The following is a 24806-nucleotide window of genomic DNA, read 5'->3' on the forward strand; positions in this document are numbered from 1 at the left end:
GCAGCTCTATGGTGGGCCTTCCATCTGTAGATCAACGCATGTCAAGTAAATAGATACCGGAGAAAGCCTCTGGATTCCAGATGGTAATAACATGTCAGTACTCTTGCCAATGTGACCATAAAAGTAGTTGCCATCTTAATTTTTTACTGTTCTTTTTACAAAAAGATTGTGAGCCCAGAACAAGGAATGCAATGGGAAGTGCCTTGAGTGTGCCACAGGTTCCCAGCATCTCCAACACCAGCTTTATCACATCAGTGAGTTCCTGCACAGCAGCACCCAACGTATCCAAGATGAGCTTTTTCACACAGACTGGGATATAGTAGGTGTATTTTGCAATAGTTTGACTGTCTTCTACTGCATCACACCTGGCACGAAACGCTGGTATTGCATACATGATGCCACACAGGAGCCAGATTGTCTATGTGGGAAGTGCAGGGGTGGTAAGATTCTCCCCACCGTTTGAAAGGATGCAAGGATGATACTGATAGTATGCTAGTTGGTTTCATGCATACCACACACAATACTTAACAAAAGGCTATCTGCATTTACCATTTATTTGACACAATCACCATTAGGGTTACCAGGTTCCTCTTTGCCACCGGCGGGAGTTTTTTTTGGGTGGAGCCTGAGGAGGGTGGGGTTTGGGGATGGGAGGGGCTTCAATGCCATAGAGTCCAATTGCCAAAGTAGCCATTGTCTCGAGGGGAACTGATCTCTATCGGCTGGAGATCAGTTGTAATAGCAGGAGATCTCCAGCTACTACCTGGAGGTTGGCAAACCTAATCACCATATATCCATCTGTCTAGCCTTGCCATTGGCTCCAATATGTCTGTCTTCTTGAAATGAATGACTTTTGATAAGCAATCGCTTGCTTCATTAGATACATCAGTGATCCCCAACCAGACACCCGCCATTGTGTTTCCTGACACCAATTTGTTTATTCCCCAAAACACCTCTTTCCATAGGCAAACAGCCAGTACTGACCATCCTTTACCACATTGGTATAGGAGGTGATTTAGAAGACCCCAGGAGGCGTTCCCTGCAGGGAACATCTATTTAAAAAGAGCTGCCTCTATCATAGGAGGATGCATGGCTTGGAATCTCCCTACACTTTGTAGCTGCCTGTTATGGCAGCCATCTTGTGATTGATCCCACTTCCTATGTCAGCCATTTTGTGGTAGTGCTCACGACCCTTTTCAGAATTCCCAAAGTACCCACAGGTTGAGGACCCTTGCATAAGATAGAGGGGCTGAGGTAAAGACTCCTGATCTAGATGAGGAGCCCTGTGAACAGGGTGTATTGATTCTCATTGCTTTCCCAGAGGACCAGCTGTGGTTCTGGATGAGTCTTGTAAATATTCCGATTCACACCATGGGTTCAAGCTTTTGGATTGCTGATAGTGTGGTTATCATTATTTGTTTCCTTCCAGTGATGGTAGAATGGTTGCTATCAAGAAAATAATGAATAAGACATTTACTCTAACCAAGACAATACGCAAAGAAGTCAAGCAAGTAAGGTGAGTTATAAAAATGGATCTGGAATACTGGAATGCCTCTCTGCATATCCCCCAATGAAAGTGAGATCAGAATGTGTGCTGTTTGTATTTCCTTTCCTCTTGCTCCAAGAAATAAACTGGATCATACTTCATTTATGAAGTGATCATAGCTTTGATGAGTTCAATTTCACTATGTGTTCTTATGAGACATTAGGGCAACCTTCCTAGATTTCTGACTGAACTGCACTTAAATGCATAGCTTTTATTTAAAGGCTGGAAAAACAAGATATAGAGAAATGGGAGTTTTGAATAAAACAATGTTAATAATAAAATGTAGTGAGTAGTCTCAAAGTCAAGGTGAGGAAGGTTTGGATGTTTGGCAAAGTCTTTTTTTCTCCATAGACCCTGAGAAACAACTTTTCCTCACAGCAACATTAGAAATCCCATAATCACTGTGGATAAAAGGCCCACACCAGAAGATAGCCACTCTTCTGCCAACTGCCCCTCTCACTGCTCCATAGGCTGTCTTCTATGGAATATCTTCAGCCATAGAAATTCTCCATTCCCTCAGGAGAAAACACCTCAGCCCTTTTTCCCTCTCTCTGAGTTCACCCCTCCTTTGTCCTGTTGCCACCCATTCAGCCTCTGTTTCGAAATCGCCTCCATCTAGAGGAGCAAGGGTTTCCAGACCGGGACCCACTATAATGGGGAAAACATGCCCCCCGCCACACGCACACATTAACCAGGCTTACACATCTTAGAACCATAATTCAAAATAAGAGTCCATAAATATGGAAAAATAAGGCTGCCTTGGCACTGAAAGCATCCTCATTCTAGCCTTATCCCAACATGCTTTGACTCCTAATTCTGCCATCCCTACTAGATTGTATCTCTCCTTGCTGGTCTTTCTTGATCAGATGTTCTGTTGCCTGCTCTAATGATGCTTCTGATGAGGGCATACAATATATCTTACAGCATCTTTGTGGGTTGTGCACAAAAAGAGTCACTTTCCGATGTTCGGTGGCTGCTGATTTATTGTGGAGGTTGATCTGGATGCTGAACCCTGAGGAAATACTTCTGTTGTAACCATTGCCCATTGTTCAGGATACAATATTGTGGTGCTAGGAACCTGGATGGCCCAGGCTAGCCTGATCTCGTCAGATCTCAGAAGCTAAGCAGGGTCAGCCCGGGTTAGTATTTGGATGGGAGACCACCAAGGAAGTCCAGGGTTGCTGTGCAGAGGAAGGCACTGGCAAACCACCTCTGTTAGTCTCTTGCCATGAAAACCCCAAAAGGGGTCGCTATAAGTCGGCTGCGACTTGATGGCACTTTACACACACACACAGGAAAATGTCATATGGTTGGAGCATTCTGTTTGTCTAGATAAGCTGTTAGAACAGATACCTGGCTATACTTCCTGTTTTATTTTTATTTTCTTATAGAGAACTAGACCACCCCAACCTCTGTAAATTCATTGGAGGCTGTACTGAGGTACCCAATATTGCCATAATAACTGAATACTGCCCCAAAGGAAGTTTGAGTGATGTGCTGCTCAATGACGACATCCCTTTAAATTGGGGCTTCAGGTGAGGGAAAGATGATAATGGTGGAAGTCTATACAGGCTGCCTTTACCACTGCGATTCCCTCCATGCAAAGGAGCTCAAACTAGATATTGCATCAGATGTTTATTTGCTGTCTAAAAGTGCTGCAGTCTATTTCCCCTTCTTTTTGTTATAAGATTTAGCTAGGGAAGTACATGATGCAACATTCTGACCTGGTACATTTTGCTTTCCTAGTTTTATACCATTGCTGCTGAATTATATAAGATCAGAGGAGAAATTAAGTTGGCATGGGCCAGTATAGAGTAAGAAACAGGAATGGTTGTTTATTTTGGGGGGGAAATGGTTAGGAAGATTTTTTATTGTAATCATTTATGTTTCACCTCCAAGGACTGCTGTTCTTTTTTAACAATCAATATTTAGTGTTTATATTGTATAAGAAAAACAAGAAGCTATTGATTATGCAGAGATTTTATATCATCTAGTAAGTTTGGTTTTAAAAATCCAATACATTGCTAATAATAACAAGCAAATCGGTGTGTTTGGGGCAGGATACAGTTTACAAGATTATCTTAAGGTCCAAAGCCGTAAAGGGGAAATGAAGGGCAAAACACCTTCCATTAGTTTTTCTTTGCAGAAAAATCTCGTTGACTTTCAGATGAAAGTTGTATATGTCATTTCACCAGATGGCATTTTCGAATGAATATGGGATTTTAATTACAGTGAAATGTCATAAGGTAGATAAGAGGACTGTGATGCAGATCATATTCTGTGAACAATATTGATATAGTCAGATTCTCAAATGGTAAGAATATGGGCAGAGCCTCTGTGTGACATATGTTTTAAAATTACTGTTTTAATCCTATGCAGGTTCACTCAGGTGTAAGTCCCACTGTAATCAGTGGGGCTTTCTTCCAGGCATAGGATTGCACTGTCAGTAACCTAAGACCCAAAAGAGTCTACAGGGTTGTAGCTATTGCTAACCCTTGTTTCTTCCCTGTATCTTGTTGATAATGTGCAGGCTGGGAAAGTGTGACTGGCCTAAATCACCTTGTGAGATTTGGTCTAAGTGGAATTTGAACCTGGATCTCTTCAGTCCTAGTTCAGCTCTCTAACCACCACACCGCAGTAACTCAAGTCTTAACTGTTGAGCAACAGTCAAACATCACCAGAGCCATTGTCATTTTCGTTCTGTCAAATGTTTGACATTTTACTCTATTCCTGCAGTTCAGTTGGGAGTTAGTCTTAGTACAATTTCTCCTCAGGTTTTCCTTTGCTACTGATGTTGCCCAGGGAATGGCATATCTTCACCAGCACAGGATTTTTCATGGGTGGTTGAAGTCCAGTAACTGTGTCATCGATGACCGATGGGTGTGTAAGATTTCAGGTAAGGAGCAAAGAAGACAACTCAGCTGGAAAAATAAGAACAAATATCATTTTATATTGCTGTACTTCTCCTTATGACCCAACATGCAAATTATGAAGTTATGGACACTGTATTTCACACCATCACTGGCTTATCTCTCTATCCATGTTTTATTCTACCCTTCTTCCAAACAGCTCAGGGTTGCCGTCCTGTCCTGTATCATAACCACCAGCCTGTGAGGTAGGTTAGGTAATAGTTAGAGTGTCCGACTAGGATCTGGGAGACTCTAGTTTTTCTTGAGGATTAACAGAGGTGTTTTTTTAAAGATACACAAATGTTTGTTACTGTGCAATGTATGAATTATCTCTGTTGCAGCCTTTTTGTGAACACTCACTATACGTTTTTGAAAATTAAACATTCCTTGCAGATCAAACTCAAGGTAACTTTAGGAAGCAGCCTAGAGTGCAATAATAATACTTAGCATTTCTATAGCACTTCAGAGCATTTGAACTTCTTCACAGAAGCTGAATCCATAAATTGTTGAGGGTTGTTGTGTTACCCTAAGTGGGCAGGCTCCACTTAAGTTGGGGGATTAGCTGGAGACAGAGAGCAAGGGGGGCAGGGTAACTGGAATCAATAAGAAGAAGAGAAGAAGAGAGTTGGTTTTTTATATGCCGACTTTCTCTACCACTTAAGGAAGAATCAAACAGGCTTACAATCACCTTCCCTTCTCCTCCCCACAACAGACACCCTGTGAAGTAGGTGGGGCTGAGAAAGTGTGACTAGCCGAAGGTCACCCAGGTGGCTTCGTGTGTAGGAGTGGGGAAACCAACCCGGTTCACCAGATTAGAGTCCACCACTCCAAACCACCACTCTTTTTTTAAAGATATTTTATTAACATTTTCAAGAAAAAACAAACAAATTATATACACATACATTTACACAGTTTAAACTCCTTCGGGGAGTCTATTTCATCTTACATTTCAAATATCTTATACATTGTTCTTATATTCTACATTTTGGATAATAAATTCTTTCTATACTATATAGTAAATTTTATAAACTGATCCTTATATCTAACAGTCTATCCTTTCCATTTTACATAATCAAAATAACATTCCCATTTCTTTTGGGATTCTTCAGTCTTCTTTTCTTTCATCAAGCTGGTCAGTCTGGCCATCACTGCAAATTCATCCGTCTTTGTTGCCACTTTTCCAAATCTGGAATTTCCTCCTGTTTTCAAGATGCTGCCAGTACTAGTCTAGCCACCATTGTCAGATAGCCAAATATTTCTCTATGATTTCTGTCCAAATTATCTGGCTCAATTCCTAGCAACATAGTTTCTGGGTACGAAGGAAATTTGATTCTTAAAACTTTCTGCATTTCTTGATGAATTTGTATCCAAAATTTCTTAACTTTCTTGCATGTCCACCACAAATGAAAATATGTTCCATCTTTGTCTTTACATTTCCAGCACCAGCAGGCATATGATTAATTCATTTTTTAATGTCCATTGGTGTGATGTACCATCTAAAAAATTGCTTGTACCAGTTCTCACTTAGATTATTACTGGCCGTAAATTTAATTGACTTGGTCCAAAGTCTTTCCCATTGCTGCAATGTTATCTCCTTTTTAAAAATTTCCATCCATTTTATCATACATGTCTTGACTTGTTCTTGTTCTGTTTCAGATTTAAGTAAGAGTTTATAAATTTTCCACAAAATATTATCCGTATCTTTACTAATTAGATCTTCAAACTCACTGTTCTTTCTTATCTTCCCCTGTTGGAAACAATCTTGTCGCGTTTTCATAATCATTTGATTATAAGTCAGCCAGCCAATATTTCTATTCTTTTTAATCTCATTCCACAGTTTTATTTCTTCTTGCTCATTTAACATATCTTGATATCTTACCATATCTATATTTTTCTTCTCTCCCTTGGTTAGATATGTATCTGTAGGGGACATTATCCGTGGAGGTACCAGGCTTAATCTTTTTTTATTTCTAAGCCATGTCTTCATCAATCCATCTTTAATGACATGTTTCCCTCCAAAAATTTCTGAATTCTTTGCTTTCCATAAGTAATAGTGAAATCCCTTATTCCATGTGCTCTTTTCAGTCTTCAAGTTTGTTTGATCCAAGTTCTTTATTCACTCCCCAATCCATGATAATCCTGCTGCTTGGTAATAAAGCTTGATATTCCAAACCACCACACTTAACCACTATACCTCGCTGGCTGTCCTGTGTATACCAGGATAGTCCTGAGTGAAAACTCTCAAATGAGTAGGCAGTTGTAAAATTAGCATTGGTTTTATTAAAGAGTAAAAATAATTGATTGCTTTTACGGGGTTCCAACAAAAAGATAGGAGAGGCTTGATGAGTCGTCAGGACCCAAGAGAATCCCTGGAATATTTTCTTGAATACTGATTAATTGCTGAGATGGGTGCAGATAGGGTAAGTAATGATCTACTCGGAATGCTGATTAAATCACCTTAGTGCGACACAGTGGGGATTAGGTAGCCCCACTGTCCAGCCAGGCACACCTTAGGGCCAGGGAGAAAGTACAGCGGCCAACCGCCTTCCTGTCCAGGCTTGACACACAGGATGGATCTCAAAACTCCATCCTGAAAGGCATCCATTTCGTGGGGAGCAGTGTCTTACTCTGATGCCAGTCTTGCCCCCCGGTGCCTCCATGACATCCCTTAGCAGGAGGAGGGTGTCCAACTGCTTACAGTTGCACTTAATAATAATTTGCAGCTGGATTGTCTTGTCCACACACAGAGGAATATCCAACTGCAAATGACAGCTGCAGTACAATGATGGCTCAATATCCTAGACTCGGGTGGGAGTCTAGTACTGTAGCCATTGCACCTCTCTAGTGCACCCATGTTCCCATACTGCAGATGAGGCAACTAAGGCTGAGGGCTAGTCACTTGCATTTTGATTGAGAAATGTTGAGGTCACATTAGCTTCAGCATCAAATTCATTTCAGCATTATTGCTATTTTTTCTTTTTTCGAGCATTTAAGCTTGCCTTTCTTTAAGACCAGACTCAAGGTGGGTTACACTGATAATAAAAAACAATGTACAATTAAAATAATTAAAAACTAAGAAATATGTTATAAAAATTAGGTGGCAGTGTTAAAAGTTTATTGAGAGTGTGCCACTGTACATCCCTGCTGGCACTACCTTCAAAATGATGCAGAGATAATGTCTGATCCTTTGCTTAATTTCCTCTTCTTTGTGGCAGATTATGGTTTACAGTCATACAGAAAATCGGATTCATCGGCAGATTCCAGCTCTTCTCACCAGCGCTTTGCACAGATCTATCTAGCTCCCGAGGCTCTCTCGGCAGCAGACTTTGAACCGACTCCAGCTGCGGATGTCTACAGGTGATGTACCATCTATCTCCTGAAGTTCTTCTTTTACTGCAATATCAGCAGTTACTTCAGCAGTCACAATCTAAGAACAATGAATCACAGATTGGCTAGCATGGTTTGTGGTTTTGTACCACAGAAGACAATTCTCTAACCATCTTCAGCTAATTAAGAGAGGATCACATGACATACTGAAACTTAAATGAGAACCTCTATTCAGTGGTCTGTGGCGATAAAGGGGTACATACACTTTTTGTAAATAAATGATAAGTAAACATATATTCTTTAATATTTGTCTGAAATGTCACCTTGGCTGTGTGAAAATGGGTAGGGTTGGTGGGTCAAGTCTTGCAATCTTGGGTCCTTCTTCCCTGTTAGCAAAATATGTACTCATGAATATATAATAAATAAATAAATATTTATATATGGTGACCCCATGAAGTTCCACCTCATGGGGTTTTCAAGGCAAGAGAGGAGCATATGTGGTTTGCCATTGCCCTCCTCTGTATAGCAACCCTGGTCTTCCTTGGAGGTCTCTCATCCAAATACTGATTGTGGCTGACCCTGCTTAGTTTCTAAACTCTGAGAAGCACAGGCTAGTCTGGGAAATTTAAGCTCATAAGTATATAGAGCCGAGCAGTTACCTGAAGAATATTCTTCCCAGTCCCTGCCTTCTGTGCCCCTCCTCCACCGAGGTAAGCGGGATGGCATGTAGAGAGATGAATTTTTCAGTGGTGGCACCTTACCTATGAAATGCCCTCCTCCTTGAGGCTCTTATGGCACCTACCTTACTTGTCTTTTAGGTGACAGGCCAAACCATTTTTTTAACCTAAGCTTTTAACTGAGGGATTCATTTTTTAAGCTGTTTTTGTGGCCTGCTTTGGATGTCATTGTAGGCTGCTGAATGTTGTTTTATGCTGTTTTGGTTCCCCAGCTTGTTTTTGTAACTCGTTTTATTATTGATAATTCTTATGTTTTTATATTTTTATTATATTGTTTTTAACCTTATGAGCTACCTTGAGCAAGTCTCTGGAGAGGATACATATACATTTCTAAGTAAATAAATAAGAAGCAACACACTGGCCCATTTTTGAAGGTTTAGACTAGGAAGAATATCACTTATGTGTGTTAACACTGGCCATAGCAATGTACTTAATAATGAATAGGTCCTTTATCAGAGGCTATCACAGTTATGAGATATGGAGCACAGGGATGGACTTGGTCAGCTGGATGACAGAATAATTGAAATAGATAAAATCATGATTCGCTATTATAAATCACATATCTTCATCCATCAAGCTCATCATGAGGCTAAGGAGACAACCAGTCCAGTTAATTATGACTAAGTCCTACTGTAAGCAAATTTGCGATCTCTTTTCACTTAATAGATATATTTATTTATTTATTTATTTATTTATTACTTCATATTTATAGACTGCCCTCATTCCTGGCAAGCTGGGCTCAGAGCAGGTCACAACATTATAACCATAAAACATAAGTTAAAAACATACTTTAAAACTAAATTTGCCATACAATACAATAAACAAGATGGCATTCATTAATCACAAATAACCACTAGAAAACCTGGTCAGGCAGTGAACCCCCCTTAAACAAAGTGGGGGGGGGGATGGGGAGGCCAGCAATGATGACAGTGGAAAAACTTGCGGCTGCCCTCTGTTGTAAGCCTGGTGGAACAGTTCCATTTTACAGGCCCTGCGGAACTCATTGAGGTCCTGCAGGGCCCTGATGTCACTAGGGAGAGTGTTCCACCAGGCTGAGTGGAACAATGCATTTGTTCAACAATTACTTGTCTCCAATCTTTGCAGCTACGCCATCATTTTATTAGAAATCGCAACAAGAACTGACCCAACACTGGTAAGCGTTATGGGGATTGACCCTCAACTACTTTTGATCTTTCTCCCATGTTCTGCTGAGTCATCAAGCTGATTCACACAATCATTAAGCTCGTGGTGACTGCTTTCTCCTTGGCCTGTGGTGGTTTACTGCTCTCTATATGTGAGCTGTTTCAGTATGAAGAGAAGGTACCACGTGGTGGTGAAGGTTTCAAGGGTTTCTACTGCATGCTGGAGAAAAAAGGCAGTCTGGGCAGAGATATGAATCCTACCTTAATGTGAGGAGTGTTCAAATAACAAGAGTTTATAACGAAAGGCCCTCATCCTTCAAGGCTGAATCGGGGCCCATAATGTGAATTGATCTCCAGTGGAATTACAAAGATAGGTATACCCTTTGGAAGTCTTGGGGGCATGGATGAAACAAATAAGAGGCTGCTTAAGGATAAGTTTAATCAGATCTATAATGATACTCTGCTTTATTGTGGCAGATTCTTGCCTATTCTGAAAATGCCCTAATGATATCCGGTGCAGTTATACTTCAAACTTCCTAGATCAGCCCAGAGACATCCCCCAGCCATTCTAGTGGCTTCTTCCAGTTATGTCTGGCAGATGGCTTCATCAACTGCTGGCCATAAGACCGTGAGTTTTCCCACACAGCATGTGGTGTTCTAGAGATGCTCTAGGAGGCCAGCTTGTGTACTCCAAAATGACCCTGCGTTTTTTGTAGACACTCCAGGGCCTGCTACAGTCCTAACACACCAAACTAGAAGAGGATGTCTGAAAACCAGATGTCACATTGGTAGCCAAGGAACAAGAAGATGTTGAATGGCCAGAAAGATTAAAAAAAAAGCCCTGAGCAGGACTGCTGAGGCCAGTTGGGTAGCCAAGACAGAACTGGGCGGTTGGCTGGAGCTCCCAGTCAGACTGCCTGAGACAGGCAGAGCTGAGAGGGTTTGGAGACTGAAGCTTCAAAGGACTATCAGGACCATGTGGTAACAGGCAACTTAGACCCCCTGCCAAAGGCCTCTCCACATGGGAAAGGACTTCAGTCAGTCAATCAATCTTTATTGCGGTATCTAACCAGCATAAGTCAAGTGAGACCATTATAGCCCCCCCCCACAAAATACACAGCCGTCAATACAAAACAATACTTTGCACTATATACCTAAAAAATACCCCTATAAGACAGAATACATAAACACAGATCCAGAAAACCTAGAACCCATTAGTCTTCTTCCTTCTTGAGTTCTTTACGGATCTTAACAGCTGCAGCCAGAAATCTGGCACTCAAGAGAAACCTGAGGATTAGAATCCACTAAAAGCAGGTTTCCTAACTCACAATCTGGGAGACCAAAAAGTCTCTGTAGCAGGGTTACACGAATTTCTTATCACGAATTCCTTTATAGAGCCCACACCCCAACAGGATATGTTCAATAGTTTCCAATTTGCCAGTACCACACGAACAGACGCGCTCTGCCATTGGTACCTTTTTGTAGTGGCCCTCCAGAACTGCCGAAGGAAAGGAACCACATCAGGCCATAGAAAACGCTCTTCTATATGCCGGAACTGTCAAATTCGATAAGTAGGGAACTGACAAAGCCACATATCTCTTCTGCAGGGGGGGAGGGTGACTAGAAAATATGGAACCATCGCAATATCGTTCTGTCTCTCAATATCAAACATTCTCTGCTTGACTATGGCCTTTGCTTGATCTAAGGCCATTATCTGGAGAGAGACAGGTGAGAAACCCAGCATGAACACCTTTTGATGAATGGCTCTGAGCCAAGTGGAACAATGGTCATCTTTAAGTATTAGTGAAGTAATATCAGAGGTGCAATGACTAAGCTTAAGCCATGCATTAATTGAAGCAAAACTTACCCTGGAAAGGACTTCTGTATGAGGAGACATAGGCAGGAGCCTTTGGGATGCTTTCCCTCATGGCTGGAGACTTGAATTAAAGATTGTTTGAGGAAGTTAATAAAATAAACTTCCCTGCTCTGGAGGTAAGCACTTAGGTACCCAGCATGCTGTGGCTGTGGCTGTAACTGCTGAGACTGTTATGGAGCAGGGACCACTGGAACTCACACTAATCTCATCCAGCATGCTCGTTGGGTGGTAAAACCACATAGCCATGGCAGCAGATTTGCCTGCACAAATGGCCCTTGGATGTCTACGGAGTATGGCTCCTGCCTCACCTGCTCTGAACAGTGCATGCAAAAAGAGGTCAGCTTAGGGTTGCCAACATCCAGGTGGTACTAAACAAAAGAATACAGCACCAAGGCTCATAAATAGTCAAAAACATATATTACTCATATAAACTTCCAAAAGGTCAAAATTGCAACAATACAATAAGACACCAAAATACCAAACAACGCAACCCTGGTTTGGTTGCTTGGTATTTTGGTGTCTTATTATATTGTTGCAATTTGACCTTTTGGCGGTTTATATGAGTAATATATGTTTTTGACTATTTATGAGCCTTGGTGCTGTATTCTTTTGTTGAATGCTTCACGTTACAGCACCTTCTTTTTTGTTGGTTGCTTAACATCCAGGTGGTGGGTGGAGATCTTCTGCTATTACAGCTGATCTCCAGGTGACAGAGATCAGTTCCCCTGGAGAAAATGGCCATTTTGGCAATTGGACTCTATTCCATTGAAGTCCCTCCCCTCTCCAAACCTCACCTACCTCAGGCTCCATCCCCAAAATATCCAGGTATTTCCCACCCCGGAGCTGGCAAGACTAGGCCAGCTAGACAGAATGAATGCCCAGAATGAGACATGGAATCTATTCCAGCTTCAGCCTCTCCATAGTTTGGATGGAGCAGAATCAAACCTATAATCTGCCAAAATGTTTCAAAATATAACTGTTTGATCTACTCATCCCTACAGCCATCAAAATTGTTAGAGCATTTCCAAAAAAGCTGAAGATGGAAATAGACGTTATCCAAGCAGCTATAATTTATTTGCTTCATTTATAACCTGTCTTTCTCCCCAGTGGGTACCCAAAGTGGCTTATATCATTCTCCTCTCCTCTTTTTATCATCACAACAACCCTGTGGTTAGGCTGAGACAGTGTGACAGCAAAGTCTGAATACAGAAGATGTTTACATCTGACAGTTGAAATGTGCATAGTAAGGCCTTCTTCATTTCAGCAGCCAGTAACCCAGAGGCTATAGTGTCATGAGTATATCCTGGGCTGGTTTTAAAAACCAGAGCAAATGGCTGAACTTGGTACCTATTTACATACTTAAGAAATTGAAGTATTATCTCGCAATTGTGATCTTGAGAAGTCTTGGGACTGCCTGGATTGTTCACGAACAACTGAGTTTATCTATTGAACCATGAGTTCTACTCACCAGATATACACACTTACCTTGACACAAAAAGCAGATATCTAGGGTGGTCAACCTCCAGGTACTAGCTGGAGATCTCCTGCTATTACAACTGATCTCCAGCCAATAGAGATCAGTTCACCTGGAGAAAATGGCCACTTTGGCAATTGGACTCTATCATGGCATTGAAGTCCCACCCTCCTCAAGCTCTGCCCCAAAAACCTCCTGCTGGTGGCAAAGAGGGACCTGGCAACCCTACAGATATCTGAAGAGTCATCTCTTCTTTTTGATCTGCTGGCTCTGATTTTGGGAAGTCCCCAGGATCATAAAAAGGGATTATTAATCTCCGGGTGAGTGAGTTCAGAGGCTGCTATGACATCTGAAGATGTGCCAATTATTGCTTTATCAGACATGATTTTTGCTATCTTCAATGAACAATTGGGAGATATGAATTGTCAATTTCAAACTAAGTTGTTGATGAGAGAAAGGGTGAATTCTTAAACACATTCTTCCCAATCATGTGGCATCTGATTTGAAAGGGTATTATTGAGAGCATGCATCTGTTATTTATTGTTCCATTGTGTCTAAGCTCCATTTTTTAAATGTGTTTTCCAGAAAGATGAAGCACATTCAGCTGAATATTCCCAGTGTCCTACTTTGGCAGAATTAATATCAGAAAAATCTGATAATGCCTGTCCATGCCCTACAGAATATATAGAGGTAAATCTAATGTTGACATATTTTTTCATCCCCTTCTTTATGGCCATTTATGCATGGCTGTTTCCTTGCGGTCACTCTGCTTACTTCTTTGAGGCTTTGCTTTGATTATACATGCATTTTCCAACCGTCAGAGGTCGCCATGCTCTCCCCCCACATTTCTGCACGTTTTACCCACATTTCCTGGATTTGTGTTTAGCCAGCATCCAGAAAATGCAGGGAAAATGTGCGGAAACATGCAGGGAGAGTGAGGCGATCTCTGACGGTCGGAAAATGCATGCATAATCAAAGCAAATCCCGGGAGTAGTAGGTGGGGTGACCGCAAAGAAACAGCCATACATAAATGGAATATGAGTGAATAATGTTTCTGAAATGAAACACTGAAGCACATTCATGTTAGAGTTGCAAAGTGACCAGAAAAATAAATGCAACTTGGCCTGCTCTTGTGCTTATAATAGCTGATTCCTTTACAGAAATCAACAAGTGAAGTATTATAGATTCAGACTGTAGTCGAATGAAATCTCTTGAGCTTTCATTTGACCACAAGGGAAGTTCCAGGTACAATAAGGCCCCAGGCTACTAGTCCTTAGTGAGTAAAACTACCCTCCTCCTGTCCTCTCCCTCGCAAATAGAAAAGTCAAAGGTCAGACTTCTTCTCTCCACTTCTACCAGTAGAGGTCAGAGGATAACCATTGGTTAATCCTTCTAAATCTTCCCAGTTACCTTTTTTGATGTTTCCTTTTGCTTCCTCTCTCTTGAGGCTCTGCAGAAATCCAATTCCTGGCAATATAGCTGTGATTCCAGATAGTTGTCCCTTAAAACCTTAAGGTTGAGAACCAGGATATAAATCTTCTACATAACATGAATTTGGAGGGGAGTCATTCTTTCCTCGTTTAATCTGGAAGCTTGGAATCTGATGTGAATTTACTGAGAGAGGAAAAATAAGACTGTAAAATCATATTGGCTTGATTAAAAAAACCACTTATTTGTAGTTAGCATATAAGAGAGGGGAAAAATTGAGAAGAAGGTCTTATTTACAGCAACCAAGCAAAGGAAGAAATATGCATACCATTCTGTCCCTCATCCTTGGTTTAGAAAAGGGAAGGTGTAATCCTTATTATATATTCTTTTTCTCCTTCATTCATGTTCATGGGATTGCTGATATAAACTTTTTGCCTTCTCCAGCTAAACCTGCAGAAGCCAAACTTAAATTTCTCTCTTTGAGAATGGAGTTGCTTCCACTTTTATCTTTTCATCCAATGACTACCCTTGATTTTATACTGTAAGGTTAGCAAATTTCTAGGAGATTCTGGTAGACCCGTTCTTGTCCTAGGAAGGACAGAAAATCTGGATATCATCTCTCATGACCATGGTTATGCAATTTCTTTTTTAGTAATCCAACTTTGAATGCTGTTTAAGGCTAACCTCAGAGCATAAGCAGAGCACAAATTAGGGGTTTTCTGAAAGGACTCATCCAGCCTTTTCAAGACTGTAGAGTGAGAATACATTTTACCGTAGAGATGAGTGTTATCATTTGCTAATCTCTGACAAACAAGCTGTTCTCAATGGTACAGGAGCAGAAGCTACTAAAACACTTGGCAACAGTGTTAATTGTGGTTTCTTCGTGTGCTGGCTTTAAAGAGAGGGAGCAATTCATATCCAGGGCACCACAAAATAGTGTATAGCTTTAATAACCTCAAAAAAATCATATTATTCTGACAAACTGAAATTTCAGCTTGCTTCGCACAAACAGAACTGCAGTAAATTATGTTTTTAATATGCAGTCAGTGGCGGTTTATGACTTCCTATAGTTATAAACTGTCAGTTCCGTGATCATACTTAATTGCTGTGACTCTTTAGCTTTTGCATTTGAAAAGTAACTGTCAGGAGTCAAAAGATATGTCTGAGAGTCTTGTCTTTTTTTGCGGGGGGGGGGGGGTCCAAAATAATTCAGGCTAATCCTTACAGGTTTGGCAGCCTGGCAAAGAACAGACTGATGGCAGATGGGCCCAGTCTCCATCTCATCCTGGCCTGCGAGAAAATGAGGTTGTACCTAGGGTTGCCAACCACCAGGTAGTAGCTGGAGATCTCCCGCTATTACAACTGAACTCCAGCCAATAGGGATCAGTTCACCTGGAGAAAAATGGCCGCTTTGGACCCTATGACATTGAAGTCCCTCCCTTTCCCAAACCCTGCCCTCATCAGGCTCAGCCCCCAAAATCTCCCGCTGGTGTCAAAGAGGGACCTGGCAACCCTAACTGTACCACTTTACACGGCTGGTGGAAGTTCACCTTTTGGGACACTTTCCTATATTAAAACTCCTGCAAATAGAAAGCCAATATAACAAGCAAAGGGATGAGGCAGAACATTTCCCCCCTGCATTGCTAATTTTCTATTTGCGTGGAGTTTTTTTTTAATGTGGTGGAACATTCACAACTGTAATCCACAACCTTCAATGTGAGATCCATCCTACCTCCTTATTTTCGTTTCATTCAACTGTATATATAACTGACTTGAAAGTTCAGTTTAATTTACTAACTGCCTGCAAGTTTATAAACTCATTTTTGCCCAAATTAATATAATGCCTTTTGGGAAACAAACTGAATCAAACAGTGCATGTTTTATGTGTCATTTCTACACATAACATAAATGCCTTATGTTAACTTAACTGTTGGTTAATTCCTTACCTGTTTGTGAGTGTAAAGTACTGTCAAGTTGCAACCAATTTATCGTGACCCCATAGGGTTTTTAAGGCAAGTGAGAAGCAGAAGTAGTTTGCCATTGCCTTCCTCTGCAGAGTCTTCCTTGGTGGTTTCCCTTCCAAGTACCAACCCTGCTTAGCTTGCAAGGTCTGATGAAATTGAGCTATACCATAGCATTCCACACACCCCTTACCAGTTTAAACAAAGATAAATCGTTATTTATTTTTAATCCAAAATAAGAATGACAAGTCTGAGGACAAAGATAACTTTGAATTCAGGCAGGTCTTTTATCTGTTATTAGCATACTTTTTGATTAGGCTAATAATAAAATATAATGATATGAACTCTTTTTTTTGAGTCATGGAGCACTTTTCAGGAGAGAAATTCGTCCCGGAGCGCTAATTTTCACCTAGCATCTATATACTAAACCGAATGACAGTAGTATTTTTCTTTCCAATCTTTTCACGGAGCACTAGATGTTTCATGGAACACCAAGTGCTCCATAGAGCACAGTTTGGGAACCACTGGCTTAGACAATGTCTTGGACTGGTTTTAAGATGTGCTGGAAAAGTGGATTCAGGTGAAAACCACACATTTGGTGAAGTATTGGGTCTCCTTTGGAAGCTGGTGGTAAGAGTTACCACGAGGCATCCTCTCATTACATTGAACCAGAAAGGTGACTTGCCATTCTGTGTTGTTTTTGTTCTTTCAGCTGATCAGGAGGTGTAACAAAGGCAACCCAGCACAAAGGCTGACTTTTGAGCAAGTCAAGAAATCACTGTATAAGATGAATCCAAACAAAGTGAGCCCAGTGGACATGATGATGACATTGGTAAGAATCATGGGATGGTTTATGGTGTAACTAAGCATCTATAAAGCCCACTGATTGGCTTTGGGGGAGGCTTGAAACAGGCAACAAACATTCTATTGGAATATGGAGACAAGAGGACTGTAAAGAAAGTGTACATAGGACATGCATTCATGGGAATAGTGAAGCGGCTGGACCTCATGGCAGTCATGAAAAACAGCAAAACCAGGCTACCCACAGCAAGCTAGGGGCCTCTTTCTATTCAGAGGACTCCACAGGCATACATGAGGAGTGGCCGTGGCTCAGTGGTAAGACATCTTCTTTGCATGTAGAAGGTGACAGCTTCAGTCCCCAGCATCTCCAGCTGAAAGGATCTCAGTAGACGAGGTGAAAGTCGACCTCCACCTGAAACTCTGGAGAGCTCCTGCCAGTCAGTTAAAAGAAAGGGAGAGGGAATTCTCTCATTCTGACCCCTGAGAGCTTAGAGAAGTCTAGAGGGGGGAATTTGGGAGAGATTTCTAAATTGTTCTCCCCTTCTTGTGATTCCTTTCGGCCTTTCATTGTGTATTGTAGTGTGTTGTGTTGAGATCCACTGTGCTGTAGTGGTTAGGATCCAAGAGACCCAGGTTCAAGTCTCCACTGTGCCATGACACTTGCTAGGTGTAACGGCTCATCTGTTTATCATTATACAAATGCTTGGAACGGTGTGGTTTTGTGAAGATGAGAATCACTTCTGTTGTACTGATGAAGTCACAGCTGTGCAAAAATTTTGTGCAAGCTTTTCTTCAAAATTCTGACAGCAGTGTGAGGCTGAGGCTTCACACCGATTATCTCTCCCAAAACATCCTCAGAGGGGTACTCAAAGACATATTTGTTTGACTCCCTAGATGGAGAAATACAGCAAACATTTGGAAGTGTTAGTATCAGAAAGGACACAGGACTTAGTGCATGAAAAGCAGAAGACGGACCTTTTGTTGTACAGTAAGTGATCGATATCAATGGGAATGCTGGGTTCTGTATTGTGAGAGGAAGCTGTAATATGAGGTTTGGCTAAAGAGAGGTTTTGGTATACATCAATGGGTCTTAAAACTTTATCCTACTGAGGGCTTCCGTATAGATTTTGTCATTCTTTGTAGATATTTTCCCCACATTTACAGCATGTTCTTTTAGCACATTCTTGTCATTTCCCTCCCAAACGCTTTCAGCTTGAATCATTTTCAGATAAACTGAGGCCTAACATTTGCATGTTAATAAAATCTAACTGGGAGGGAGTGGCTAGTTGGACTCAGGAGATAGTGAATTCCTTGTGGAGGGAGGAAATGGTCCCATCAGCCTTGAAGGAGGCAGTTATGAAGAATTTCTAAAGAATTCTAAAGAATTTCTTCCTGGACCCTGATGATTTCCCCAGCTATCAGTTAGTCACTACTAGGGTTGCCAGGTCCCCCCTGGCAACTGGTGGGGGATGGGGGGGGGACTTTTGGAAGTGACGTCATGTCAGCAATGAGGGAGATGCTCTGGTATTTGGGCAAAAACTCTATGGTAGAGGCCAGTTTTTACCATAGAATTTTGGCCAAATACCAAAGTGTCCCCCTTGACGTCACCGACATGATGACGTCATTTCCAGAACTGACATCCTCGTGCCATTGTGACCGGGGGCCTAGACCTCATTTTAAGCCCTTACCAGCCAGCTGGATGGCACCAAGGGGAGGGGCCCAAATTGGGGGATCGCCCACCCCTAATGGGGTCTGGCAACCCTACTAATATCACTTTTGATGGCTCGAGTGTGTTAGCAGCTCAGAGCCAGACATTCCTGCATGAAGTATATTATCTACATGCTTTTCAGTCTGCATTTTGACCAGAAATGTTCTTGGATGTCTGGATGGAAGACCTTTGTCAAGAGGCAACAATCTTGCTGATGCTCTTAGATCTCTCAGCAGCATTCATGGCCATTAAATGTGGTGTCATTCCAGGTCACCTTGAACTGCAATTTGGAGCACTGCATTAGTTAAAATGCTACCAAACAGGCTGATTTAAGAAAGTGGTGCTAGGGAACTAATGTTCTACACCAAGACGTTTATGCTACTGAACTCCACTGGGAATTTCATTGCCCTTGACATTTAACATCCTTTGAATCCCTTAGGAGAGGTCAACAGGAGACCTGCTACTCCACATTTCATTGCCCTTGACATTTAACATCCTTTGAGTCCCTTAGGAGAGGTCAACAGGAGACCTGCTACTCCACATCAGATCCCCAGAGAGTTCCTCCTTCCCAACGTTCTTCAGTCAGCTCACAGCTGTCTGTCTCATTCTCTGTCTTTCAGAACTCAAACAGCTGTTTCCTCACACATACATACAACTGCCACCGCCATTTAGCTGTGTGGGGGGGTCACATCTTCTCCAGATCTTGTTGGGTACTTGAAAAGAGTCATTGCCCAAAAATTAGACCCCACTGAGAAAATACTGACAGCTATTTGGGCCCTTGTCCCAGTCTCTTTTGTCCAAGCCTATCAAAATGATGGGATAGCCATCTTATAGCAGTAATTATTGTCATTCCTCTATTATTATTGTAAGATGCCTAGCATGTCTATTAGTAAAAAACACAGGATATACTTTTAATACATAAATATCTCTGGGTGGGCAGGACAGAGCCATGCAGACAGTTCAGATTTTTTTGGAAGTGTCTATGTTGGCTAGTTGCTCTGCTGTAAAGGCTAGCTGTGAATGCTGCAAACATAAAGCTCAAAATATGCTGCCTCTTCAGTACAAGGTAGAAATATCAAAGAAACCTGAGGTTTAAGAGCCAATGAATATAGGTCAATGGATCCCAGCAGGAGATGGTAAAGAATTGGAGGAGAAACATAAGAGATAAGACATTGTAGGCTGTTATAGAATGAAATACCTATTATAGGATATTATATAAATGGGTATTAACATCTGAATCCAGGACCCACTAACTTTGGTGTGTTTGTATACAAGTCAGATGGGAGCCTAAGTAATTTGCAATACGTGAGAGATTCCACGTCAGTAAAATAACAGTAAACACAGGCTGCCAATTCAAGGACCCTGATGTAAATTCACATTGGCTGCTTTGATATCAGTGAAGTGTTTTTAAGGACCTTGAAGTAGTTAACTGCAGGTTTTTGTCGCATATGTTTATTTCACAGGGATGGGATAGAACATTTACTATGAAGGTAGAAAATCCCAGGTTCAATCCTTGTCATCTCCAGTTAAATAGCCAGGTAGTAGGTGATATGATAGACTTCTGCCTAAGACCCTGGAGAGCCGCTGCCAGTCAGAGTAGTCAATAGCAATGTTGACAGATCAATGGTCTGAATCAGTAGAAGACAGCAATGGTCTAACTCAGTATAAAACAGCTTTGTGCATTCACTGTGTGCCAAACTAGACATGACAGCATCCTTGTGGCTGCTGTTTTAAAGTCATTTTAAAATGCTTCAGGGGCCTGCAGCGTGGTGTTCTTGTTCTCCCCACACCTCTTTAAATGGTGAAACAGCTGTGCGGGGGGGGGGGAATTCAGTGTGTGTGGGGGGACAGGACAAGAGTGCCTCAGTCCGCTATGGTGCAGACCCTTGAGGAATTTTTAAATGGCAGCAGCAACCTCATGGTGGCCATGCAGAAGCTGCCATATCTAGTCTGGCCCCGTGAAAGCACTTAACGTATGCAACTTGGATTTGTGATTATGACGATGACGACAATAACTTTGTTTATTATACAAAATAGGCATGTTGCCAAAACAGGTAGCAGACGACTTAAGGCAGGGGAAGCCATCACAAGCTCAAAGTTACATAAACGCTACCATCTTTTTTAGGTAAGTGGGAATAAACCAGCAATGCACGCTGCTTAGGCTGTGTACAGATGAGAGTTGTTTCGGGTGTGGACGTGTTTCTGTAGAACTACAAGACCAATACCTATGGTACATGCCAGGGGTACCCAACCTTTCTGAGCCTGAAGGCACTTTTGGAATTCTGACACAGGGTGGTGGGTGCAGAATGGCTGCCACGAGAAGTGGCATCAACCACAAAATGTCAGGGAGTGAGGTTAATGCATAATAACTCTCATTGTAACTCTTCAACATTACGGGCAGAAGCTCTGTTTAACAGGATGCCTTTTTAAATGAATATATTGTTTATAAATATTTCCTGGCATATACACACACGGTTATGCAGTGAAGATCCTTGTGCTATAGTGGCAATGTTGATGCAACTTCTTAAAAACCTTCACAACCAATCAGATCTCCAATGGCCAGTCAGAAGCCCTGATCTGTAAAAAAAACAAACCACCTTGCCTTGTCCACTTTCTAAAAACTCTTGGCAGGCACAATGGTGCAAATGGGCACCACGTTGGGGACCCCAGGTATACATATTCATTTCTGTGTCCTTCCAAACCTGGCCTTGCAGATACATTGTATCACCCTGCTTCTGGAAAAGCTGAAACACGTCTGTAGAGGTCTGACATGCAATAGATAGGTGTACATTTTTGAGTGTCTCTCATGAGTGCATGTGATGAGCAATGCACTTTCCCCTCTGTCTACAGTATCTAGTACACTTATGAAAATGTTTGTTTATTATTTATTCACTACTTGAAATAATATGTCCACATTTGCCCTCTATGTTCTGTGGAAGGGGGATATACAAGTTCCCTTAGGAGCAAAATTGACTAGACCCAGTGAGATCTAGTCAATGTCACCATTCCCTTGCCCTGGCTGCAGTTAGGAACTTGGAAAATGGAGCAAATGGTGTTTTTTTTCCATTGGTACCAAGACTTCCTGCCTTTGTACAGTTATCAAGCTACTGAATCTGGATGGGAGCTTACAGCACATTAGCAATAAGGGAGGAATTGCTGTCATTACTGTAGAGAAATAATTGTCTGTTAACAGCTTTACATTTTAAAAAAATGATCTTTTTTTCCTGTTTGAGAGGACCATCATTTAGAATTGGTCTGAATTCGCATTTCCATATCCAGCAAGCAAGCTCATTAAAATTCTGCAGATTAATGTCTACTGATTTATGCTTACATCTGCTTGCCTACAGATGGTTATAAGGACAGGATGGACAACACAGAGAGATTTATATGCCCAACAGATGTAACTCTAACATATAGATAAGAGGTTATGAACTCTCCTTGTAAATTAAGTTTAATTGATTCAGTGCTCTTCTTGGCACCAGACAGCTCTTTTTGTCCTCTCAACAAATACGTATCAAAGAAATTGTTTTTAAAAAATCATTAAGATCCCTGGACAGATACTCCAACTGAGAGTCCATAAGTGATTTCCTCCTCACTTCAAGGAATGAGGCATCCTTTTATTCACATCCTGTAGCTTCAAATCTACCTGTGCCTTTGAAATGAATGGGAAAGCCTTTCTCAGTGGGGAGTTCTGTGTGCCTATTGGAGCTCTTGCAGCTACAAAAGACTGGAGCCAGAGCAAAATCTGCTAGGTTAGGAACAAAGCCTGTGGCATTTAGAACTTGCAATTTAATAAATAATAAGCCAAAACTATCACTCATCGTTAGAAAGAAATCCACAATTTCATTCCCTGTTGCAGGGAAACACAAGAGCTAAATTAGCCTTTAAAAAACATCAGTACCATTAATTTTGGTACATTAATTAAATGGGTTCTTGCTAGTTAATCAAGTAAGGCTTTTGTGGACTAACAGTGCGATCCTATACTGAGTTACTCCAGTCTAAGACCATTGCTTTCTATTGGTTTAGACTGGAGTAACTCTGCAGATAATTGCACAAAGAATAAAATACCAATTAAGCTGATTAAAGTTTACAATTACATTTACAAGCAGTAACTGCACAGTTCCCACATAACTGTGAACTATTTTAAATTAAAACTGATATTTCCAGGACTCTATGTAATGTGCTGTATATTCTGCCACAAAACAAATTTCACCCTCCACAGCACAATTTCAGCCATGCAGATGTCCTGGCATTAATACTCTTGCTGAAGCCATACTGGGGGCTATACGGTCAATGTCACATCCCTATAATGTTGGAATGTACCATTTGGATGGTTCAAAAAAGTTACTCCAGTGCATCTTACAAGAATAAGCAATACAAATAATACAAAATGTTGTAGAAATTGCAACCAGCAAGGCGAATATATCCATATGTGGTGGTCATTCCCTGTAGTGTCAGTTTTGGGAAAAAATATATTTAGAAAAGACAAATATTACGCATCAAACCATCCATGCTACACCAGCATTGGTTCTGTTGACAATCTGGGGGGAACAAAATGGAAAAGCAGCTTCCAATGGATTTATAGTGTTTATGCTGATGGCAGCCCAAAGGGTAATAGCAAAATGTTGGGAAACTGCAGAACATTTAACACTACATTCTTGGTATTCTGAACTGTGGCAAATCGCTATGGCAGAAAAATTGACACATCAACTTAGAGTAGTCAAAGGTAAAGCTAAAATATCAGATTTCTATGAAACGTGGCATGACTTTTATTTTATACGTGAATCAGAAAGGTACTCAGCATCTATCCACGCCCTTCCTCAGATTATGGAAAATTAAGTCCAAAAAGTATTAATTAAAAAAAACACCCAATGCCATCAATGAATTCCTCTCTTATCTGTAATTGTAAGATAAACTGAAAAATGTGTTAAATACTAAACCCTCTGTCAGTAATCTCATTCAACCTTATGTATTTGGGTGGGGGTGTTTTTTATTTTTATTTTTACTATATTACTATGTTTGTTTTTAAAAGGGTTTGTAGTTATTGTTTGTTTGGGTGGTTTTCTGTTTGGAAAATTAATTTTAAAAATTCAAAGTAAAATAATCACTGCAGGGATTTGTTCAAGGATTTGTTTTTTAGGGGGGATTGTTCAACACATAGTAATTCACACATGTTATTAAAAGAAAATGTGTGCTGGATTTTTAAAAACATGTTCAGAAATATTAAATTTGTTTTTTTTCTTTCTTTCTTGCCAGTGACATTGTTGGCTTCACTCAGCTTTCTAGCACTAGTACACCTTACCAAGTGGTTGACTTCCTAAACAAACTGTATACTGTCTTTGATGAAATAATAGACAACTATGATGTCTACAAGGTGGAAACTATAGGAGATGCTTGTGAGTGCTTAAAAAAGTGAACCAAAAAAAGTGAACCAAAAAAAAGTGAACCAAAGTTTTGTTTGTAAAACTCAGATTGAGAGACGAAAGAACAAAAAACTGTGCATTCAAACCAGTAAAATAACTTCAAACTCTACTTGATACATTTGACACTAAAACACCATAGAAAGTAAAAGAAATAACCTGCTGGTTAAATGTAATCTTTGTATATAAGCTGGGAAATTCTCAGTTCACTTATTACCAGTCCCAAACTTACTAGGGTCATTTATGCATGGGGCACTTGGACTCACAATCGGCCCCAGTCTAAGTCCCTTGACGGCAGTGAAAGTGTGTTGCTGGACGGGCCCCCAGGCCCACAGGGTGGACTTGTCCAGGAGGCGGTGAAGGGGCTCGGCTACCAATGGCCTTGTTTGGGAGGAAGGCATGGTAAAAGTTCAGGAGCCCGAAAAACGCCTGGAGCTCCTGCTTGCTCTTGGGCGGGGCGGGGGGGGCGCTGTGGAT

General features: G+C 41.1%; 1 protein-coding gene across 1 annotated transcript in view; it reads left to right on the plus strand.

Moving 5' to 3' along the window:
- The window catches only part of LOC130476950 (atrial natriuretic peptide receptor 2-like), a 61062-nt gene that overhangs the window by 26243 nt on the left and 10013 nt on the right, over positions 1–24806 (plus strand). Inside the window, exons 9-19 of the mRNA XM_056848959.1 lie at positions 166–319; positions 1430–1516; positions 2938–3081; positions 4321–4442; positions 7671–7812; positions 9624–9672; positions 13597–13701; positions 17113–17232; positions 18096–18189; positions 20947–21034; positions 24166–24305. Coding sequence (XP_056704937.1) covers positions 166–319; positions 1430–1516; positions 2938–3081; positions 4321–4442; positions 7671–7812; positions 9624–9672; positions 13597–13701; positions 17113–17232; positions 18096–18189; positions 20947–21034; positions 24166–24305 — 1245 coding nt within the window. The remainder of the gene's footprint in view (positions 1–165; positions 320–1429; positions 1517–2937; positions 3082–4320; positions 4443–7670; positions 7813–9623; positions 9673–13596; positions 13702–17112; positions 17233–18095; positions 18190–20946; positions 21035–24165; positions 24306–24806) is intronic.

Source organism: Euleptes europaea, chromosome 4 (assembly GCF_029931775.1).
Source record: "Euleptes europaea isolate rEulEur1 chromosome 4, rEulEur1.hap1, whole genome shotgun sequence".
Classification (NCBI taxonomy): domain Eukaryota; kingdom Metazoa; phylum Chordata; class Lepidosauria; order Squamata; family Sphaerodactylidae; genus Euleptes; species Euleptes europaea.